Source organism: Hipposideros armiger, unplaced genomic scaffold, assembly GCF_001890085.2.
Source record: "Hipposideros armiger isolate ML-2016 unplaced genomic scaffold, ASM189008v1 scaffold_272, whole genome shotgun sequence".
Classification (NCBI taxonomy): Eukaryota; Metazoa; Chordata; class Mammalia; order Chiroptera; family Hipposideridae; genus Hipposideros; species Hipposideros armiger.
The window spans coordinates 1,562,270-1,582,615 of NW_017731622.1; the positions used below are offsets into that span (position 1 = coordinate 1,562,270).

The 20,346-nt window shown below is 45.2% G+C and overlaps 2 protein-coding genes across 6 annotated transcripts in view; one reads left to right on the forward strand and one right to left on the reverse strand.

Moving 5' to 3' along the window:
* Window positions 1-11,485, reverse strand: part of POLR3A (RNA polymerase III subunit A) — a 50,554-nt gene extending 39,069 nt beyond the window's left edge. Inside the window, exons 1-6 of one of the 2 annotated variants that reach the window (XM_019657042.1) lie at window positions 11,289-11,485; window positions 8,498-8,633; window positions 8,095-8,232; window positions 7,125-7,296; window positions 6,704-6,858; window positions 44-283 (exon numbers count right to left, since the gene is read on the reverse strand). In XM_019657042.1, coding sequence (XP_019512587.1) covers window positions 44-283; window positions 6,704-6,858; window positions 7,125-7,296; window positions 8,095-8,232; window positions 8,498-8,633; window positions 11,289-11,332 — 885 coding nt within the window. In that variant the 5' untranslated portion in view covers window positions 11,333-11,485. The other variant, XM_019657043.1, reaches the window with a different exon arrangement.
* Window positions 11,486-13,251: 1,766 nt separating this feature from the next.
* Window positions 13,252-20,183, forward strand: RPS24 (ribosomal protein S24). Of its 4 annotated transcripts, XM_019657044.1 has the most exons (8): window positions 13,252-13,390; window positions 14,903-14,968; window positions 15,057-15,266; window positions 16,806-16,916; window positions 17,048-17,050; window positions 17,540-17,557; window positions 19,365-19,386; window positions 20,101-20,179. In XM_019657044.1, the coding sequence occupies exons 1-6, from the start codon at window positions 13,388-13,390 to the stop codon at window positions 17,543-17,545; spliced, it is 399 nt and encodes a 132-aa protein (XP_019512589.1). In that variant the 5' UTR covers window positions 13,252-13,387; the 3' UTR covers window positions 17,546-17,557; window positions 19,365-19,386; window positions 20,101-20,179. The 4 variants fall into 4 exon arrangements, with proteins under 4 accessions (XP_019512589.1, XP_019512590.1, XP_019512591.1 ...); XM_019657045.1 differs by lacking the exon at window positions 17,540-17,557 and having other exon boundaries at window positions 13,317-13,390; window positions 20,101-20,183; XM_019657046.1 differs by lacking the exon at window positions 17,048-17,050 and having other exon boundaries at window positions 13,317-13,390; window positions 20,101-20,183.
* Window positions 20,184-20,346: the final 163 nt, after the last annotated feature.

Consider the following 20,346-nt stretch of genomic DNA (forward strand, 5'->3'; position numbering starts at 1 on the left):
CTCCAAAACTTAGGGCTTGGAAATCCAAATGGGAAGCACTGACCTTTTTAATGACATCATTTAGGAAAATGATTTCTGTCAGTTTCATTGTCAGGTCATCTTCATTGGTTCCAGACTTTAAATCACTCACGACAGAGGGTCTGATACACAAAGGTGGCACTAAAAGTCGAGTGAGAATCAAATCGGAGGGCTTTCCAGCTTCTGGGTTCATCAAAAGTAGAGGGACATCTGCAGCTGGGATTCGCTTAAATAGATTCAGAACTATTAAGGGATTCAAGTTTTCCTACGGAAAGGAAAGGGAAGAGATATATGTTAATTTTTCAGTCCAGGCAAGGGCTTACTTCCTCATGCTCACTAGCCTATTTGCTACTTAAGAGTAAGTGATGGCAGGGACTTCTGTCAACATGCTGTGTTGTAAGACTCTAAAAAGGTGCATGTTGGGCAGGCCAAGTGGCGTGTTGGTTAAGAGCTGGCTTGGGATGCCAGAGGGCCCTGGTTCGGATCCCACATATGAGGGCCAGTGACACTGCCCTCTACAGTTAAGATGCTGAACAACAGTTCAACCTTGAGCTGGAATGTTGTGAGTCGCTGGCAACAGCGTAGGCTGCCATGGGCTACCATGCGTAGCCAGCAGCCAGCGTGAGCTGCCAAGAGCCGCCGTGAGCGGCCGTCCAGAAGCCGGCAACCGATCTGCCTCGCCTGGGAAGAGCGCAATGATGGTGCCAACTTGGGCCAGTGAAGCAATGTCCTCCACAAGTAGACTGAAGAACAAAAGGACAGCAACTTGTCTGTTCCCCTTCCCCCAATTCCCCAGCACTGTTCCCATCCCCCAATAAAAATCTTAAAAAAAAAAAAAGTGCATACGTTTTACTCCAATTATTTAAGCCAGTAATTCTACTTCTCATAATTATTCCAAAGGGTGTGACTTTAGAAATTAATATGAAGATTCAGCTATAAGGATGTTTACTAAAGCTGTTCTTAATAGTGAAGTTGGAAATAATCTGACAACTTATTAGAAAATCATGAAAACTATGAAGCCATTGAAGAAAAATGACACTAATGCCATGAAAGGTGTTCACAAAATATTGGCAAATGAAACAAGCATACATATGATATGACCTCATTTGGGGGATATACATCTATACAGAAAAGAGGAAACAGAAGAGTTTACAACAAGGTTTTAACAGTGCTGTCTTTAGAAGAGTGGAATTATAATCGTTTTGCTTCTACCTTTACATTTAAATTTGGTGCAGTGAACTTACATTGGCTTTGTAGTAACTTCATGTAATAGAACTGCTATGCTGTAACACTCATCAGAACTATGCAAGTTATCTGAGATGTTCAAAGGTCAAAGATCAGAATGTTCAGCTTGTGTATTGTTGCTGCTTATTAAATTTTCCTGGGATTAAAGATTATGTGACTGAGAATATATGCTACAAGCCGAATCTGCTATCCATAACTTAATGAAAAGGGGAACAAAGTTAAGAGGGAAATGTCTGAACATCTACTGCCCTTAGAGCCCTGATCAAGATCAAGATTCCGTGGTCCTGTCCTGGAGATGGCAGGGAAGTGAGGGAGAAGGAACGTTTTCTAGTCCAAGTCCTTGCCCAGAGAACTCCCTTCCTCAGCTTCCCTGTGTCCCAGCAATGGGGGCCTCACTACCACCTGAAACAGGTGGAGAGGAAATCTACAATGGTTCATAGAATTCTAGAAAGGGGATGAAGGCCAGATGTCACCTACAGTTATCAGTCAGTACTAGACGAGGACACCAGAAGCATGGTACTAATAAGAGTCTGGAAATCATTTCTTAGCAAGAGCAGCTAGCCCAAGGAGCACGTGGGGGAGGCTGCTGAACTTACTGTGCTAGGCACCAGGAAACAGAAATCAGGGGCCAATGGAAAGACAGCAGAGAAGGGCTCAGTTGTGTACAGGGCAGAACATCCTAAAAAACGTCCTAACAGCTAGAGCTCTGGAGTGCGGGCTGCTTCAGGTAGTGGTGAGGGAACCTGGTGGGAGATGTCACCCAGGGCAGTCTGTCCCTCAGTCGGCCAGGGACGTTGTGGAAGGCATTTCTACCTGGAGGGGAGATAGGACTGATGACATCTATAGAGGGACTCCTGTATGGAGGTCTACCAACCTGTAGATTTGTATTAAAATTGGGAGTGGATATATATGTCTTTTCAGGATACAGTCCAGAGGTTCTGTTTTCCTAAAAGGGAATGTAACTCAGAAAAGGTCAAGAGGGTCCGGCCGAGTGGTGCATTGGTTAGGAGTTGGCTTGGGACACCAGCTCTGAGCAGCAGGGCCCTGGTTCAGATCCCACATGAGGGCCAGTGATGCTGCGCTCTCTACAGCTAAAATGGTGAACAACAGCTTGACCTGGAGCTAGGCTGCCTGCCGTGAGTTGCCGGCGACAGTGTAGGGCTGCGTAAGCTACCTTGAGCGGCCAGCAGCCGGGGTGAGCTGCCAAGAGCCGCCGTGAGCGGCCATCCAATGGCCAGTGAGTGGCTGCCTCACCCAGGAAGAGCGCAATGATAATACCAACATGGGCCAGTGACGCGACGTCCTCCACAACTAGACTGAAGAACAAAAGGACAGAAACTTATCTGTTCCCCTCCCCCAATTCCCCAACAAAATATCTAAAAATAAAGGTCAAGAACCAGTGCTCTTGGGTCTCTTCCAACTCAATCATATTGTGCTACCCATAAAGGCACGGGGTTCCACATTCCTGAAAATTAAATGAACCAGGATGAGCTGATGGTGTCAGAGGACCTGCCACTGCTCCAAGCACCATGGCTGGCATCAAAGTGAACCTCAGAAAAATGGATCTTGTTACAGATCAAGCATAAGTAGAAACCAGCAAGAATACAAGACAGAGCACAAGTGCTGTACGAGGCACAGAAAATGTACAAACAGCTGAGGGAAGGCTGAGATCTCCAAGGGGTTTCAGACAGCAGAGGAGGCTGAAGGGAAGCAGCTGAGATGGGGGTTCTGGTGAGGGGGAGGGTCGGGGACAGAGGCTTCATTAAGCTGAAGGAACACTATGAGTCTGAGCACACGGCAGAGGTGGGAGGAAACCTCCTCTGTATTTCTCATGATTGTTCCTATAGAGATGTCAGTAGCAGTGTTAACTATTAATACTGCCATTGGGCAACATGCTCTAAGCACGTGCTACATGCCAGGCACTGTGCTAAGCATCTTATCGGGAAGTCATCTCTTAATCCTCACAAAAGCCCTAAAGCAGACACTCCTGTAATTCCTGGTTCACAGTTGAGGAAACTGAGGTCCACGTTGGGTCGCGTGTCTAAGGTCAAAGAACAAATAAATGGCAGAGCTGGGTTCTAATCTCGGGTTTGTCTGACCCCAAAGCCAAAGCTCTTACCCAGTACCCTAACCACCTTTAGGGTGTCAACCTGGGTAAAGTAGGGTGGGGGACAGGGAGGTGGGGACATGCCGAGAGCCCAGCTTGATGTGCTAGGTAACTAACTCTTAAATGGAAGGGGGTTACCTTCTGAGCCAAGTCATTTAGGGGGCGTTTCCACACAAGATGCCTTCCGAGCCCTAGAGGAGAATCAATGCTACTGTGGACAGTGTCCAAGAAGTGGTCCTTGGCGAGCAAGGACAGTGGCCACAGGTCCTGGGCAGAGAGCCAGCAGGGCAGTGCTGGCGGGAAGCAGGGAGCCTGATCTGAGAGCAGCAGTGTGTGTGTGCAAAGGAGACTGCAGGTAGGACTGCACCCAAGAAAGCCCGGGCACCCTCATGCTCACCGACCAAGGCTGTTTGCCAGGCTTCGGACAGCTTTCTAAATGGCCACTGGCCTGCAGAATGCCTCAGTTCCATGCTGTAGGACAAGATCTACCTTCTCAGCCTTCACCTCAACTTCCCCTGAAGTAGCTTCATTCAAGTACCTCGAAGATGTCTCCACTGGAATGAATCGCTGCTGCCCTGCCACCTCCCCCGCAACCCCTTTTCCAGGAGAATTCTTTTTCAGACGCCCAGGCATGGGCACTCGCTCACCCCTGATCACTCCCTCACACCCAACCCTACGGTGGCTGGTCACCAATTCCTGGCCATTTACTGTATACAATGGCTCCGGTTCCACCATCATTAACTACTCCCTTTTCCCCCTCTACATCAAAGTATAATTTACTATAGTAAATTACACAAATCTTAAATAGTCATACATTTTTACACGTACACACGTACATGTATATATGCCATTCAGATCAAGATATGGAGTATTTCCATCTCTCCAAAAAGTACCCTGATGCCCCTTTCCCAGTCAGTACCAAGCCCTCGCCCCAGGAGTTAACGGCTCTCCTGTCATCTATCACCACAGATCAGTCCAGCCTGTGCTTGAACTTAATCTAAATGGAATCATAAGCTATGTATTCTTTTGTATAAAGCTCCTTTCTTTCAGCAGGATTCTGATATCCAGCCAGGTTGTGTGTGTCAGGAGTTCAGTGCTTTCACTGCAGGATAGTCTTCCATTGTGTGAATCTATGACAATTTGTTTATCCTCGTGCTGACAGGCATTGGGGCTATTTCCAGTTTGGGCTTTTATTAATTAAGCTGCAATGAACATTCTTTTACAAGTATTTTGTGGACATAGGCACTCATTTCTCTTGGGTATATGCCTAAGAGTAAATTGCCAGATCATATGGTAAGTGAAGGTTTCACTTTTTTTTTTTAGCTCAGTCATCCTGCCATCTGTTGGCAGCTTAGCTTGGGCTGGGAATCAAACTGGCGACCCTGTTGCTCAGAGTTCGCACTCGAGCGAGCTCTTAACCAACTGAGCAACTTGGCCGGCCCAAGGTTTCACTTTATATAAATTGCCAGGCTGTTGATCAGAGTGGTGGTACATTTCACATTGCCACCATCAGTATGTGAGTACCAGTTGCTTCAAATCTTTGCCAGTGCTGGTTTTCAGTTTTTTGACATTTTAATTTTTCTGGAGGTGGGTGAGGGTTAATTAGCAATTCCCTGATGACTAATAACACTGAGCAATTCTCATTTAATTAATGGCCATTTGAAGATATCCTTTTGTGAAGTGCCAATCAAAGTCTAGCTCCTATTTTTAAAAATTGGGTTTTTTCTTACTGATTTGTAACAACCATTTCCTATATCTGGACACAAGCCCTTTGTCAGATATATTAACTGCGACTATTTTTACCCAGTCCAGGTCCTGCCTTTTCACTTTTGTCACGGTGTCTTTTGGTGATCAGCCAGGCTTTTCTAAAATGTCACCATTTACTCATCATGTCCTCTCCCTGTGCAGAACCTTCGGTGGCTCCACACTCCCCAGAGTAGGACGCTCTTTACCATGAGGCCTCAATTGTCTTTGCGACAGCACAGGCCTGGACGCCGACTGCGTTGGCTAGAATTCCTGCTCCATCACCCACTGTCATCTTGAGCCATGCTGTCTCATAGGGCTGCTGTGAGGCTTAGATACGAAGCAATCCATGTAAAGAATCTGAGACAGTGCCCATGTGTCACAGCAGTCACTAAATGCAAGGTGATTTTATTAGAATGCCCCCATCTTTCAAACAGAGCCTGCACTTCAGAATGAGCCCAGGCACTGCACGTGGACATGCCAAGCTACTGCCCTTGACTCTTTAAACCCTACCCAAGTTTAATGACCAGATCCAATCACACCTTTCGTCGTAGTCCTCCCTAACCACATCCAAAGTGACAGCACACTACCCTATGACATTAGCTCTTTTCACAGATTAGTGGCTACTGACATATCTAAACCATGGGACTCTTGGGAGCAGACTGTCTTGCAGTTCCTGATGCCTCCTCATAGGTCTGATAGAGTTTGCTACTCAGTAGCCACTCAACTGATTTGTCAATTTCGTATACTGTCAATTCTGGACAGTACTATGTGAACTAAGTCCTAATCAAATTCAGCGGAAGCAAAACAAGACACATCAGGGCCAGCCAAGTGGCGTATAAGTTAGGAGTTGGCTTGGGACGCCAGCTCTGAGCAGCAGGGCCCTGGTTCGGATCCCACATTAGGGCCAGTGACACTGCGCCCTCTACAGCTAAGATGGTGAACAACAGCTCGACCTGGAGCTGGGCTGCCATGAGTCGCCGGCGATGGCGTAGGCTGCAGTGGAGCTGCAGTGGACTGCCATAAGCTACCATGAGTGGCTGGCAGCTGGAGTGAGCTGCCAAGAGCTGCCGTCCAGTCATCAGTGACCGATCTGCCTCACCAGGGAGGAGTGCAATGATAATACCAACATGGGCCAGTGAAGCGACATCCTCCACAACTAGACTGAAGAACAAAGGGACAGCAACTTGTCTGTTCCCCTTCCCTATTCCCCAGTGCTGTTCCCCTCCCCCAATCCCCAATAAAATCTTAAAAAAAAAAAAAACCAACAAGACACATCATAAAACTCTATCGGTTACGTTTGTGCCAATTAAAGTCAAGTCATGGGAATTGCCTACAATTTCTTGTCTCATCATCCAAGTGAGAAACAGGTCTCTCAGTTTATACTCTATACATCTGTAATTTTACAATCTTTTGCAATAAAGATGTAACATGTTACGTGTGTGTGTGTGTGTGTGTGTGTGTGTGTGTAAGAGAGAGAGAGAGAGAGAGAGAAAGAGAGAAAGAGAGAGAGAGAGAGAGAGACTGACTGAGACCTAGGGGGAAGTAAGGGGGGGACAGGAGGAGGGCAGCCATGCTTGTCAGGCTCACCTGGGCCCTTCCCAGCAGGGGCTCCACTTCTTTGTTATGCTCGATGGCGGTTTCAAAAGACTGAAGGAAATTTGATACTACAGGATCCACCACTTTTTTGTTGGTCTTGTATTTCTCATGAATTATCTTTAGTAATCCACATTTCTTTACAGTACCTATAAGAGTTAACGTATTTATCAAGGTTAAAATTAGGTTCTTGCTTGGCTGGCCTGAGGTTGCAATCTGGTTAATGAAATGACTGAAATTACTACAGCAATGAAATGTGAGATGTGCATTTCCTAACAGAGCATCAGTTGCTAGGCTCTAACGCCTAAATTTGCAAGAATAAAGTTGACTCTGAAACACTGCATAATACTAATAAGCTAAATAGAAGAGAGTGAATGCAAAGGGATGTCACCAAGCCTTCACGCACTCTGCTCACCATTGAAAGCGCCACAGTGATGGCAGATGCTTTTCTTTCGGCACTTATCAGAGATTTTCTTCTTTAGTCCTCGCTTCTGGAGGTAGGTAAGGCCAGGCCTCTTTAGATAATCCAGAAACTGCTTCTTCTCCTCCTGGGACAGCATGATGTGGCAGCAGGCTTTGCAGATCATCTTTTAAAAATTAAAATGGGTGACCAGTTAGCTCAGTTGGTTAGAGCGTGGTGCTGATTAACACCAAGGTTGCCGGTTAAATCCCCACAAGGGTCACTGTGAGCTGTGCCCTCCTTAAAAGAGTCAACTATGCCATCATAGCATGAAAGCAATGTGTAACCAATGACCATAGCTGCTCCCAAATAAAATTAAAAAATAATAAAATAAAACAGATAAAACGGCAAGAGGATGAAAAAGTTTTCTTTTTAAAATGCTTCTACTCCCACCCCTTGCCCAGGTCACTTAACTGAGTGACCACATGCACAGATCTACACAAAGATACACACAGAGGCAGCCCATGTTCACCAGAACGCTAGCTGCGTCGTAGCTGGACGGTAGACTTTTTATTAACTTTCACTTATTTTCTCTGTGCTGTTCCGTACTGTTTAAATTATTATTATTATTTTTTTTAGCTGAGCCATCCTGCCGCCTGTTGGCAGCTCAGCGGCAGCTCAGCTCAGGCCAGGCATTGAACCACTGTTGCTCAGAGCTCGCACTCTTGAGTGAGCTCTTAACCAACTGAGCCACTCAGCCAGCCGAATTATTATTTTTTTACAATGTATATCTACCACCCACTCAAGGGAAATCAAGGAATAAATCCTGAAGCAAGTTAATTTATTGCAAGATGAAATATAGTGTTTAGTATAAAAATTCTCCCTGGATGTATACCCCACCACTCGTGATTCCTAGGCTCACTCCAATGTCCCTGACCAATAACTCCTAAGTTCATGCCCAGGAAATGAACATACACGTGCTTACCTGTAAGATGCCTATGACTGCTCTGAAGTACCCCACGTGAAAACACGGCAGTTCCAAGTCAATGTACCCGTAGTGGCCCAGACAGTCAGCCAAGTTTTTCCCACAGGTTTCACAAGGACGGTCCTTCTCACTCGTACCCTTTGGATAAAAGCACACCCAACAATTAACGGAGACCACTGGACAGGAAAGTGGGACCAGTCCTCACAGGTGTCCAGGTGACTCAGTCAGAATCATCCGAGAAGCTAAAGTGTATTCACATCCAAGTGATTGAAGGCTGAAGTCCCTGAGATGCGCAGGGGAATAAGGGAGGTGGAAAAAAGCCCTTGCTTCTACCAATATGAGAAGTCATCAGTTTCATCAGCAAGTCAAAACACATGGAACTGGGAAGGGGCAGTGGTCTTACCATCCTATGGTCAAGCACCCCATACAGCAAGGGGGCGTGGTTGTTGTCCTGGCTGTACAGGTTCTTACTCACAACCTGGATGTGCGCCTGCTGGCGCATCTCCTCTGGTGACTTCATTCCAAAACAGATGTGGCTTCTGGAAGGGAAGGAAACGGGAGCAATTACATCTAAACCACTTAACCAAAAATGGTGATTACACACGTGACCCACCATAACCAACCATACCCTTCCAACTCTCTACAGACTGTTCCCCCATTATTAAACATATTCGAGCCTCTCCTGTTTTTCCTTGGTAAGCATCCCATCATCCTGCTGGGATCATTTCCACTCTCACTATGAAATAAAATGGTGCTTACCAAGGTCATCGAGTCTGCCTACTTGCTATGAAATCCAGTAGGAACATTCTCATCTTGTAGCACTGGCAGATAACACCCCCTCACCCTTAATCTTGAAATATTTTCTTCTCATGGCTTTCGTGACACCATGTCCTCTGAGTTTTCTTCCTCACTCTGATTGTTCCTTCTTAAGTCTCTTTTGTGGTTGCTTCTTTCTATTGCCATCCCTTAAGTATTGTCATCTCTCCCTACTTAGGGTTCTAACTCTCATCCTCTTTTCATTCTACTTTTTTTTTTTTTTTTAGCTGAGCCATCCTCCTGCCACCTGTTGGCAGCTCAGCTCGGGCCCATGTGGGAATTGAACCGGTGACCCTGTTGCTCACAGCTCGCACTCTTGAGCAAGATCTTAACCAACTGAGACACTTGGCCAGCCCTCCTCTTTTCATTCTAAATACGCCTCCTGAGTGATCCTGTCACTCAAGTATATGCTGATGTCTGTCTAAATCCCTATCTGTAGGCTAGCTACTTCTACTCAGCTGGAGATTGTACAGACATCTTTTATGGCAGCTACACTTGGATATCCCACAGGCACCTCAAATATGACACATCTAAAACAGAACCCAATACCTTCTCTCTCAAATCTGTTCCTTTATTCACCCCCCACCCCCCAAATTGGGGGTTTACTGTATATCAGGCACTGTTCTAAGGGGCTGAGAATACAGATTAGATAAGACAGACAAGATTCCTGAAAACATGGAGCTCACAGCTCAGGGTGGGCAAGACAGACAGTAAACAAATAGATATACAAAAGTGAATAAGTGCAAAGAATGAAAATGGTGTCAAATGTCTGTACAGAGTCTGAGAAGCCTACTTTATGTTGTGTGGTCAGAAAGTCTCTCTGTGAAATTGACATTTGAGTTGAATTTTGAATAAGAAGTAGCCAGTCATAAGATGACCAGAAGGTTGAACATTTGAAGTACAGCATAACGACGGCAAAGGTCCTAAGCATGAGGTTGGCATTTTCAAGGAACCAAATGAAACCTATACTAGAGCACAGAAAGCTAATGGTACAAGATGAAGTTAGTGAGGTCTGCAGGGCCACGTCAGGCAGGGCTTGGGAACTTTGGCAGGAAATTTAAATATCAGTGCAATGGAAAGTTGCTGGAAGATTTTAAGTTGAAATGTCGAGGATCTAATTTGCATCACAACAGAGCCCCTAGGGTTGCTTTGTGAGAATAGATTATAGCTGAATACAGGTAGGGGTTGGGGTGAGTGTGAGAGTCCAGGGTGGATATGGGGAGACCACCAGGAGGATTCATCCAGATAAGACACAAGTTCCCCATTCCAGTAAACGGCATCCATCCACACAGCTGCCCAAGTGAGAAATTCTGTGTGTCAATCTCATTTCTCTCTTACTCATCCTGACCAATTTTATACCCTAAACCCCTCTGAAATCCACTTCTCTCCAATGACTACCACTCTAGTGCACGCCATCAATATCCCCTGCTTGAATCCCAGCAGTGGCCTCCAAGCTCTTCCTCTTATTTTGTTCCTCTTCAGAAGAAGTCTTATCAAGACACTCTCCTCCTTAATTAAAACCCTTCAAAGGTTCCTCAGTGCCTGCAAGATAACTCTGGACACAGGTTCCAATCTCCTGCTTCCTTCTCATCACCGCCCCCTTCTCCCTCCAGTATGCGCCTTCAAGAAGGCTGTCTGGTCTGCTTTCTTCTGCCTGAACCCCTTTTCCATTCGGTGCTCTCAGAAGCCCCTGATGCCTACCCTTGTCCTTACACGTGTCATACCCAACGTTGACTTGTCCATCTCCTCCACCTAGGTGGACAGTGAAATCTTACCACGTCGCATCTCTAAGGTTTACCACTGGATCTAGCACACCTCCCTTCCTCAGGAAATGCCTATTGCAAGAACGTGTCAATCCATTTTTCTACTGGGAGCGCTAATAAATAAGCTCTGAAGGAGAAGGCCCAGAATGCAGTCTCACTTCTGAGACAACGTTCTAGCTGGCAACTCTGTCCTTTTCCAGCGATACTGCCTCCCTGTCATATGCTCTGCAGCAAAATCAGAATTAGACAGTTCTTGCCCCGGATTGCTCCCCACGCTGCAGGGACGAAAGATTCGCGGGAAGAAAGGGATCCTCATTCGACCTCAGGAGAACTGGAGCTCCGGCCCATGGTGGACGCACCGCCAAGGAGCACGCCACATCCCGCCATCTCCGCCCAAGCCCACATCCCAGCCTGCGTCCCCTAGGTGCTGAAATGCCATGACTGGTCAATATTCCGTGACCTATCCTGGTACTTCTGATCTTTGCCCACACCTTCCGCTGAGTCCTGGCCTTCCAACTGACCCTCACCCTCGACCCTTGGAGACCCGGGACCGCTGACCTCGGACCTCTCCGTCCTTAATTTCTCCGCCCTCTGACCATTCTTGTTCCAGCTTACATTTTCTTGGCCACATCCGTCTCCCGGAACTGCTCCTTCACCATGGTGACGGCTTGCCTCCAGACTCGGGAAGCTGGATTGAGACCCGATACTTCCCTCACCACCGAGGGGTTGCTTCTCGACTCGCCCTAACACATCCCCCGCAGCCTCTCGGCCACCGTAAAGCTCCTCACGTGGCCGCTTCCTCTTCCGCTGCTCGCCGGAGCGTCAGTCAAGAGAGGCTTCGGGCACGCAGCTTTTTGCGTTCTCACTGCATTGCCATCTCGGGGCACCTCCTTGAAACTGCAGCCGGTTCTGCGCTGTTACGTATTTTCAAAATCCCATTTCCGCTCTGTTTTTCCAGGTCATGTGACACTTGCAGGGAAACTACAACCGCATTGCTTCGGGACTTTTAGACAACCAGAGAGCCAAAAATTGCATAAAATGGAAAATCGTTATCAATATTAATACCATTTTAATTAAGAGCCTTAATTTGCTTGTTTAAGGAAAGGTGGTGGCTAAAATGAAACTGCCCAAGGAACAGAGGACATCATTGGGACAACCAGTAGAGGAAATAAACAGGGCAGACAGCCGTGCATGCTCTTCCAATTCACAACATTATGTTGAAAAGGAAAAGAATTAAACTCATATTCTTGATGACAAAAACAGAAGCTGAAAATATCGGTGTGGAGTGAAAAGTGAGCCGTGGTGCGCTAGGGAAACGAGATGAGAGGGGAGAGAGACCAGGAAGGGAAGATCATTCGTGTATTGAAATAAATTGCTCGCCTACAATCTGTGACAACCTGTGGGAGGTGATCCTAGTGTGACATCTTAGTGCATGAGACTAGCAAGGAAACCACACCACCATAGGACTCAGCGCTACAGAACCTGAAATTTCTTTACTATTACTAAATAGAACCCAATGCAGTGGTTCAACACTTTTGAATTTTAAGAAGGGATGCTATCTCATTTTCAGACTCCATGGATCCTCACTAGTAAAACAATGTCACAAACAGCAAAGCAAATCAGATTTTCCTAACCTATTTCAGCAGTCAATCACTTAATATCTCTTTGGAGTAATGTTGACAATACCATACCAACAAGATTTGATAAGTGGCTAGAGGTTAAGAGCAAAGGGCCTGAAACCACAGTGCCTCCACGGGAGTTTAGGTACACCACTTAAAAGTTGTGTGACCTTGGGAAAGTTAATTTATTTCATTGTGTCTTAGTTTCCCCATCTATTGAAGGGGAAAATAATAGGTACCCTATTTCTTACATTCGTTGGCAAGGTTAAATGTCATAATGAAGGTAAAAGTAATTAGAATGTAACACGCACATAGCAATCTCTCCATGAATATTAACTATTCTTATTATTCTGAAGAATATAGAAAAGCTGCCCTCAAAGCCTGCATGCACCCTGGTCTCTTGGTCCACACTAGTCTTTGGGAAGTTCTTTACTAATGTCTCTCTTTGAACATGCACACTTTCGTGCTTTATCTTTACATGTCTGTTTCACTGTGAACAACTAAATTTCTGGATGAAGCAAGTACTTATTAAAAGCTCGTTTTTTGTAAGGTCTTAAGATTTTTCAGAAAAAGTTTTAAATTTTTAATCAGAACTCAACAGAGAATATCGGAAAATAATACTTAGCAATAACTCAAAACGGTCAGTTTTGTATACATGAAATAACAGGTTTGAGACAGTGTTTCTACCGTTTTTTTAGCTGTAAAATGAGAAGGCTGATCGATAGGGATCTCTAAGACGTCTTCCAACTTAACCGACCTCTAACTCGGATGGAGATAATTTAAACTATAATTCGGTTTACTGGAATTTTAAGTGTGGACAATTCAGATACGTAATGAATTGAACTGAAATGGAACACACGCTCGAGTAAATCTCACCCGTTCGAGCGGTTCCGCCTCCGGATTGGCCAATGTGGCCAAAGATAGGTGAGGCGGGGCCTTAGGAACCTTCAATCCGGCATTGGCGCGGTCGGCCTCGCAGTACGGCCACGCCCCCACGCCGGCGCCGCTCGGGGTCCTTCCGTGCGCGTTGATATGATTGGCCGGCGAATAGCGGCTCTCTTTTCCTCCCTGGCTGCTTGAGCGCCTGCCGCCATCATGGTGAGTTTCCCCGCGTCCAGGTAGTCATCCACCACATATCCGAGCCATCCTTTGTTCCTCCGTCCCGCCCTCTGCGCTACGGCTGCCCGAAAACTGGTTGTTCTCCCTTGGCCGTGTCTGACAGACCGGTTTCCGAGGGTTTCGGGGCCGCCGGCGGGGCGTCCAGGCTGCGCTGCCGACGCGGACACGCCGGGATTCAAAGTCGAGGGCCCGGGGATTGAGGGAGCGGTTGCTGCGTTCGTTGGCTTCGTGGAGCCTAGTGGATTGGATTGGTTGGGGTGGGATGGGCGTGGGGCGAAACACTTCGTACCTGGAGTCCCAATCGGACAGGCGGTTTGCAGGTGATGGCAGCTCAAGAGGTGAAGAGAGTGCCGCCGACAGCCTCCCGTGGAGTTGCAGCGAATGAAACCGTTCCCATGTGTGAGCTAGAGTATTGTCAGCTGATTGGATTCTCTAGTTTCACAGTGGGGAAACTGAGGCCCTGGAACTTGTAACTAGCTACCTCCGTCATTCGAAAGGTTCAGGCACCCGTTTTTAGTTTCACTCCACTTGTGAGCCATTTTTTTCTCTCTCTACTTTCAAGAATTGAGTACCGTTGAAATGAACTTATTTTGATGCGGTTTTTCAAAAAATTGAAATCCAGCATTCAGTCGGTGCCATGAAAGCCTATTCTCCCGTCTTTTTGTTAAATTTTTCCTTTAGTCAGTAAACACGCTAAATGCCCACTTTTCTTGGTACTTGCTGTGTAAGAGAGCTGTTGGGCCATTCAGAAGGGAATAGTTTTATGGGCTGTAGAGTTGGTCTTTCAGGAAAAGTAGTCTCCGTGCAGGTAGCACAACGTTTGTGTCAAATTTGTGCAGTATGCTGTAAACACGGTGCTGTGACTGTAATAACATTTGTATGAGTCGCAGTTTTGCTCCAGAGAAGTGGTTCTAAATTGGGGGTTATTTTTGCCCCAAAGGGGACAGACAGTTGGCAAAGTCTGGAGACATTTTTGTTTACAACTTAGAAGTGGGGGTGCTGCCCGCATCTAGTGGTTAGAGGCCAAGGTTGCTACTGAACTTAAAATGCTTAGGATAGTCCTCGCAACAAAGAATTCGCTGGACCAAAATATTAGTAGTGCCGAGGTTGAGAAACCCTGCTCCATAGTGATTCCTATAACAAAGTGAAGTAAGACAGATGTACAGAAAGCTGTTGAGTGCATTTTCTTCTTAGTGTTTGTGTGTTAGGTGTGTTCTGTGAGTTAGGCACTGTGCTAAGTGGGTTGGGAGGAGATGGGAATTTGTGCTTTTTTTTGTTGTTGTTTTTGAAGCTTTCCTGCTACTAGTCCATGTGGCTCTTGAACATTGGAAATGTGGTCCTGCAGTTGAGGAATTGCATTTTAAATGTTATTTAATTTGTCCATATAGCTAGCGTCCCTAATTTGGACACAGCAGTTTTAGATCTTGGAAAATCACAGCAAGGCCAAGAAAAGGCTGAATAGTTTTATTAACTAGTGTGCTATGTTTTCAGAACGACACAGTAACTATCCGGACCAGGAAATTCATGACCAATAGACTACTTCAAAGGAAACAAATGGTAAGGAACAGGCACATCAAAGTTGAACTTTTTTCACTTTTGAAGGTGTCTCATTATGATAAATATTAAACTTGATCTTTCCTTTTAGGTCATCGATGTTCTTCACCCTGGGAAGGCAACAGTACCTAAGACAGAAATTCGGGAAAAACTAGCCAAAATGTACAAGACTACACCAGATGTCATCTTTGTATTTGGATTCAGAACCCATTTCGGTGGTGGCAAGACCACTGGCTTTGGCATGATTTATGATTCCTTGGACTACGCCAAGAAAAATGAACCCAAACATAGACTTGCAAGAGTAGGTATCCTCACTTTAACAGCTGCTGGAGTCATTTCAGTAGCATTGTGTGTGGGTGCAGTGGAATGAGCAAGAGCAACCAGCCCCAGGAGGGACAACATACAGGCCTGCAGAACTCTTCAGGGGTTAAGAGAAAAGGTTCTTTGATAAAGGTAGAGTATGAGCGTTCATAGGTGGCGTCTGCAGCGTTTGAGCTAAGTCTAGAAGGGCAGGTAAAGTAGGATTTGTGGAGATAGGAGCTGGAAGTTGGCATGAGTTTGGAATGGTAGGTTGGCACCGAATAAAGTGAGATCCCTTATTACCAAAGGTCTTGGTTTGGACTTAACTTCCATAGGTAGCCAGGAACCAGGGAAAGTTTCTGATAATTTACTGCATGCCAGGCACTACAGTGAACTGCAGCAGTGGACTGAGCAAGCTTCCTAGCTTACATTCTAGGCAGTGAACTAGCAAATGGGTTGTTACTTTGAAATACTTTGGTTTGTTCCCTGTTAGTCCTCCTCTGCTACTAGGTAAATCTTCTCGTAGAAGAGCTGTGAGGGAAATCACGGTAATGTGATAGATGATGCCTGCATTCTTATTGGGTGATCTGGGAGGCCTTGTTGAGGAGGTGACAACGAAGCTGAGATCCTGGTAAACATTTGAAAGCAGTCCCGTAGGCAGCAGGAACAGCAAGTGCAAAAGTGAAGGGCAGAGTGAAGATGAGTAGATGATAGCAGTCTCCATGGGGTGTGTAGAGCCCTTGGGAAAGGCTTTTGTCTGCTGGGAGTAATCTGGAGATGAAATGGAAGACACTCTAAAGGGAAGACAAAATGTGGGGACCTTGTGAGCTGTAGGTTCAAGGCTGGACAGTAATAGCCAGTCCCCTGAACTTACAATATAGGGAGCATTGAGTAGACATTTGTTTCCTGTGCTGTTCTTCTGACAGACTGTTTATTAATTTTGTTTTTGAGGTTTTTTTTAATTGGGGGAGGGGAACAGTGTTGGGGAATTGGGGAAGGGGAGCAGCCAAGTTGTACTTCAGTTTTAGTTGTGGAGGGCACAGCTAGCTCAGTTCCAAGTCCAGTCGCCATCTGGCCTCCGGTTGGCAGCTCGTAGCCACTCAGCTCAAGGTGCTGTGTTCAATCTTAGTTGAGGGTGGGTGTAGCCACCATCCCATGCAGGAGTCAATCAGGCAACCTTGCTAGCACACGCTCTCACCAGCTGAGCCATCCTGCCACCTGCCGGCAGCTCAGCAGCATCTCTGCTCGGGCTCAGCTCACTGGCCCATGTGGGAATTGAACCGGCAACATTTGCTCAGAGCTCGCACTCTTGAGCAAGCTGTTAACCAACTGAGCCACTCAGCTTGTGCTACATACTGTTTATTTTTGTAATTTAACGACCTTTTCTTTCAAACAAGGATTGTTAAATGTACTTGAAAAGTTTTAATTTGTGAAGCTGTGTTTCTTGAGCTCCAACCTGGTTTATTTTCTTACCAGATTAGTGGGTAATGATGAGCTGATGTTTCAAGTAACCTATATAATTTATTCCTTTCTCCTTCAGCATGGCCTGTATGAGAAGAAAAAGACCTCAAGAAAACAGCGAAAGGAACGCAAGAACAGAATGAAGAAAGTTAGGGGGACTGCAAAGGCCAATGTTGGTGCTGGCAAAAAGGTATGGTTCATCAGGAAAAACAAAAATGTCAACTGCAGGGCTTTAGTTTCTAGAAAGGACGTGTTTTGTTCTCTTAATAACCTTTGTTAATGTTTCTTCCCCCCCCCCCCCCCACTTCTTCTGGATTACAGAAGGTAACGTGTTTTGAGAAGCAACATAACGTAGTATCTTAACACCTCAGTAGAGTAGCTTCTCCACAGTAGCTTTGCCGCAGCTCACAGATTAGCACAACACGGGGGCCACATCGGTTCAGTGATCCTGGTGGGCGCGTTGTAGGCCCAATCAGGAAAAGTTCATTTTACTGTGAATTGGCATAGACTTACAGGGGGAGCTTATCTAGTTCCCTGAGACTTATTTTCAAATGGCTAACTGGTTTAAGAAGCAGTTGAATCAATGTGGCCCATGTTTTCCTGGCATGCTGGAGAGGCAGCTGAAATCTCAACTTTCCTTTCCAGTTAGCTAAGACTTAAGTGATTTTAATGACAAGCAGCTTTTTACCAGCTTTGCCTAGCTAACTAAATAGTTAAATGGAATTAAGGTGTTGGGTTGTTAAATAATCAAGTGTTCTGTGAACTTTTTTTTTTGCCTTTTCCCTCTACTTTCTTGGATTTCTTGTTCATCAGAAATGAAGTGTCTAGCAGGTACTGAGATGTGAGCACGGTGTGGGGATGCATCACCCTCCCTAAGTTTGCTTTGATGCTTTGCATGTTGGCTTTTGAACCACAGTTTTATAGTATGGTCTGTTATAACACCACTGCTATGTTTTAAAATAGTATATTACGAACAAAGGCGAAAAACTTTTAATCATGCTTATTTTGGAAACTGAGAAATGCATGTTATGTTGTGAAGTTTACCCACTGGAGGAAGGTGGATACCCTACTAAGTAGGCACTTATAAACTTATACTTGGGATGTGCTGGTTCCCAGAGTTACATACTTAGGAAATGGCTTTAGTTAATACGGGGCTTGGGAAGAGTCCTCTCATCCAGTTATGAGCAGTTTTTTCTTTGGGGACTTTGGTCCGTTCTCTGGCAGCTTTGGTAATAAACCAGTCCTGGAAATCTGGCCAAGCCTGTGTCGTGGAATCATCCCACTCAAACCCCTCTTTACCATCTCCTTCACCATCAATTGAAAAATTTCCAATATAATTGTATATTCACATTAAAGCCTTTCATAAATATCCTTTTCCCATAAATATTTGGTCAGGATGCTCCACTACCCATTTTAAACAAATTTTTGCACATTTGAGCAGCCTAAACCAGTAAAACATCAAGTGGGCTGTGCCTGGGTTGGGGGTTGTAGGGTTTTGAATGGTGGTCACTGCCCCTGTGTGATTCCTTTAACTGTGACTCCTACCAGGCCAGGCAGTAAACCTGGCCTGCCTGCCCAGAGCTCTAATCACATTGACTTCCCAGTGCTATGGAGTTAGAGTCACAGACTGCCAGGGGAAATTTCTGCTTAGAGCCACTCCCTGTTGGAGGTTTATACCTGTTGACAGAAGTTTTGGAGGTCGTGAAAAAAAATCAGGCACTGTTTGTCTTCTGGTCTAGATCTGAAGGATGTTTTTAACACAATTCTTTTCTTCATTTAGCCTTAGTTGAGTCTCATGTTAGTGCTCAGTGGTGACAAGTGCAGAGGGGCTACCTGTGGGGACCTGAGCCATCACCGTTCCTACTCCCAAGTTGTACTGGTGCATTTCACTAGCACTGCTCTGAAAAGCTGGCTGGAGAATGAATGCATAAATGAGCACGTGTATTTTTTGGCTCAAAAAAAGTCAGGCATATTAATGTTCCTTGTATTTCAGTTTTTGTTGGATGTTTGTTTTTACCTTTTGGGTGCAATAAGAGTTATTTTAAATTAAGGAATGAATAGTCTCATGTTTGAAGAACTGTTGAAGCATTTTTACTTTAGCTAAATACTGCCTCTTTTAAATACTAATTTGCACTACTTTTGTTGGCTGTGAATGGTGGCTTTCAAAGTATTGAACTGAGAGTTTTTAAAAGACTTGCCTGATCATTTAGAACTCTCCCATTGTGTTTAAATTAGACTTTAGTCTTTGCTGATTACCACGTCTGTCGATGGTTCTAGTGTGCCCAGCACAGAGGGACCAAGGTTCAGGTATGCCTACTCATCTGTAAGTAGGCAGTGGCTCGCCTGGGTTGTCACTACCTTGGGCATAATGATCTGTTCATTTTGAAGGCATCAGACCACCTTGTTTGCATAAGACCCAAAGTAATCAGGCAAGGTATTCTCAAAATTGGGAGTAATAAAATCAATGAGTGTGTCTAAGGAGTGCTCTATATACAATTGCAAAGAACAAAACGATCATCTTAAAGGTATCTGATTGCATGCACTAAAATGTAGATTATTTTGGAGTTTGAAAAGGGACTATTAATGAATGTTGTTTTTCTTTCTTCCCTCCTTTCTCCCTTGCCTGCCACTGATTCAGTGAGGTGGAGACTGGATGACAGGTATAATTAAAGCTTTTCTTTTTTTAAAGATTTTATTGGGGAATTGGGGAAGGGGAACAGACAAGTTGTTGTCCTTCAGTCTTAGTCGTGGAGGGCACAGCTAGCTCTGCTCCCAAATCCAGTCGCCATCTGGCCGCTTGCAGTCACTCAGCTCAAGGTGCCGTTCCATCTTAGTTGCAGGGGGCGCAGCCCGCCATCCCATACGGGAGTCCAATCCACAACCTTGTTAAAAAGCACGTGCCCTCACCAGCTGAGCCATCCTGCCAACAGTTCAGCAGCAGCTCAGCTTGAGCGCAGCTCACTGGCCCATGTAGGAATTGAACCGGTGACCCTGTTGCTCAGAGCTCACGCTCTTAACCAACCGAGCCTCTCGGCCGGCCCTAATTCAAGCTTTTCATTTAGATCACTAGACTCCTTGGTTTACTGACGCAGTAATTTAAAAGTGTAGAGCATGTGAAGTAAATTTAGAAATAGATTTACACATGCTCTCAAGAGTTGTAGTGTCTTAAATACTAAGTGACAAGGTTTTGTTTTTAAAATTTAGTAATATTTAATTTTTGTTTCATTCTTAGCTTGAATGTTTCATGTCTTAATATGATTTTAGGTTACTAATGCTTGTTTTGCATGAGTGTCATTTTGTTGAAGACTTCGAACTTTAGTTTTTAAAGTTCAGTTCAGCAGTTGCTAACTAAATGTTTTTTCTTTGATTCACAGAAGGAGTAAAGATTCGTCAACGACCTTGTGGTGATTGAGCAGATTTTTCATGAGAGGGCTAATAAACTAAGAACTTTTATGTGTCTGGTTGTTTGAAATACACTTTACCTTACACTGGGAGGTATAATTAATTAGTCTTCTGCTAAGCGGATTGTCGCCCAAGGTCAGATGTTCCATGAAGCATTCACTGAAAATGGGGTATGTTGGGGTGGGTGGTTGGTGTTTGTCCTTCCCTTTAAAATAGCA

Coding starts and splice junctions, on each gene's coding strand:
- RPS24 (XM_019657044.1), top strand. Junction 14,969..15,056: donor TACTTCAAAGGAAACAAATG/GTAAGGAACAGG, acceptor CTTTCCTTTTAG/GTCATCGATGTTCTTCACCC. Junction 15,267..16,805: donor CCAAACATAGACTTGCAAGA/GTAGGTATCCTC, acceptor TTTCTCCTTCAG/CATGGCCTGTATGAGAAGAA.